This window comes from Propithecus coquereli, unplaced genomic scaffold (genome assembly GCF_000956105.1).
Source record: "Propithecus coquereli isolate 6110/MARCELLA unplaced genomic scaffold, Pcoq_1.0 Scaffold17, whole genome shotgun sequence".
Classification (NCBI taxonomy): domain Eukaryota; kingdom Metazoa; phylum Chordata; class Mammalia; order Primates; family Indriidae; genus Propithecus; species Propithecus coquereli.
Genome location: NW_012141635.1, coordinates 4,331,413 through 4,333,787, shown reverse-complemented (window position 1 = coordinate 4,333,787; position 2,375 = coordinate 4,331,413). Strand labels below are relative to the sequence as shown.

Here is a 2,375-nt window from a genome sequence, read left to right as displayed (position 1 = left end):
TATTATGGTGAGGGCATAATCACTTTCATATGTATCTTTGTGTTTTACATGGCATTTTCACTTGTAGTCTATTACAATATTTTCAAAACAATCATGAATAACCAAGGAAGAATTATTTATCTAGATTTATGTTTGAATAATTTTAATATTATTTAATCTATTGTCTACTTTCTCAAGTAAGGCAGTAGGGTTTAAATAGATATGAACATGCTTAAAATATTAAACAAACTCAAAGTATAAGGGAAGAAAGCATCTAAAGGCATGCCAAGGGAAGGGGAAATACTTTGGCATTAACAGACAATTTTAGAATTTTATAGATATTTAAAGAACATGTAGTCCAGTGTGACATTAGCTACAACCTCTCTGGGCCTCAATTTTAGAGGGTAGAACCTAGTTTGTCTTGAAAGGTTTTCTAATTATAAAAGTCCATGAACCTATGAAATCACGGTTTAAAGGGATGGAGTGATCTGCCCAAGGTCACATGACTGGCCAGACACACTGTTTTGATTAGAGCCTAAGTCTCCAGCTTCTTAGACCAAAGGTTTTACTAATGCAGCATCCGCATTTTGATTCGTTCTTAATTTTCTGTCCTTTTTTTTTTTTTTTAATTTTTACAGGCAGTGATGAGAAATATGTATATCTCTAGATATAGTATCAATAGCCACTTACAGGTGAATTTGTGTAGTTCTTCTCCACTAGTATGTTTCTGGCACAGTTGTTGATATGTTTAAAGCGATCTGGTCCCAGCAGAATCCCTCCATACCAGCGTGACACCACCACCATGACATTCCTCACATTCAAAATCTGTTATTTTCAGAAGCATAATTAGATACACACATAGACATGGACAAATGTGAGTTTTAAAGGAGAATGAAATAACCCATGTATAAAATTGCACATAAAATTTCCCAGTGACTTTAATGGCAGAGCCATAAGAGTATGCACTGAGTGAGATTACTCACAACTCAAGGGGTGAAATATTAGAACAGAAGGGAATTTGGAAAACTAACACTGTGTTCCATGATGTCCTCAAATTGCAAACACTGGGGCAACTGGGCAGAGTGAAAGCGAGACCATGCAAGTTGGGTGCCAGTTCTTGGTGACTTCAACCAGAGCAGCTCAGTTTAGGCCACCTTTCACCACTAGGCCAAACAGCAACAAAAATCCTGACTCTAAACAAACTACTGGAGAAAACAGGGGCTGCATGGGTAATCAATTGCTGGTGCCTACCAGTAAGATCTTCATCAGTTTGACTTTTGTCAAATGCTGCCCTTAATGTGAAGCCCACCGGTCTATAGGCCTGACCCACACAGAGAGTTACTACTCAAGGGAAAGGCCTAGTTAGAAAACAAACCTACACATACAATTAACAGAAGAAACCAAGTAACTACCTTAGGAAAAAAACAATCCATTCTTAAAATTAATGGACAATCAATGATCACCAGACAGATGAAGAAAATCCAGCAGCATGAAAGAGAAAGCACAAGATAAACAAACTAAAATGGATCAGGAAAAATTTAAGGGTGAGAACATCTGAAAAAAGAAACTCTAATTAATATACTCAGAGAAATATTAGAAAGCATTGAATCCATAAACTGGAACAGAACATAATAAAAAAAGAAAATTAAAGAACAAGAAAGAACTCTTAAAAATTAAATACATGGTTGCTAAAAAAAATTAAAAATTCAACAGAAATTTTGGGAGACAGTCAAGAAAATGTCTCAGAACATAAAGACAATGAGATGAACAACTTAATAAAAAAACATTCCAGATCTATCCAGAAATTCCCACATCCAACTAACAGGAGTACCACAAAGATATAGAACAGAAAAAAGAAAGGCAAGGAAATTGTCAAAAAAACAAAGAGAACAAGTTTTCACAAAGTTGAAGACAATATTCTATTGTCTATGTCTTGAAAGCACAGAATTTATTAACTATTTGCTTTCTGCCCCATATCCAGCAGCTAAAATTTTTAATCAATATTTTAAAATTAACTACTAATTATATAATTTAACTGATTTACTTATTCTTAAATGGACCTCTGTTTTGTTGAGAAATTTTATGGCTCATACAGATCAGGATTAATAGAGTTTAACTTAAGCCTACCTCCATGAGATGAAGAAGACGTCCACCAGCTGCTGTTTCCCCATCATCCTCACAGTCCTGCAAGAAGGTCTGTTTATCCTCACAATATATTCTGGAAATACATATAACAGCATTATACTTTGAAACCTAAAATATTATAATAAATATTATTCCTTAAAACTTGTTGATGGCTGGGCGCAGTGGCTCACGCCTGTAATCCTAGCTCTCTGGGAGGCCGAGGCGGGCGGATTGTTTGAGCTCAGGAGTTCGAAACCAGCCTGAGCAAGAGC

General features: G+C 35.6%; 1 protein-coding gene across 1 annotated transcript in view; it reads right to left on the bottom strand.

Annotated features, from left to right (window-relative positions):
- The window catches only part of IMPACT (impact RWD domain protein), a 25,126-nt gene that overhangs the window by 599 nt on the left and 22,152 nt on the right, over positions 1-2,375 (bottom strand). The window contains exons 10-11 of the mRNA XM_012641763.1: positions 2,107-2,197; positions 670-804 (exon numbers count right to left, since the gene is read on the bottom strand). Of these exons, the coding sequence (XP_012497217.1) occupies positions 670-804; positions 2,107-2,197 (226 nt within the window). The remainder of the gene's footprint in view (positions 1-669; positions 805-2,106; positions 2,198-2,375) is intronic.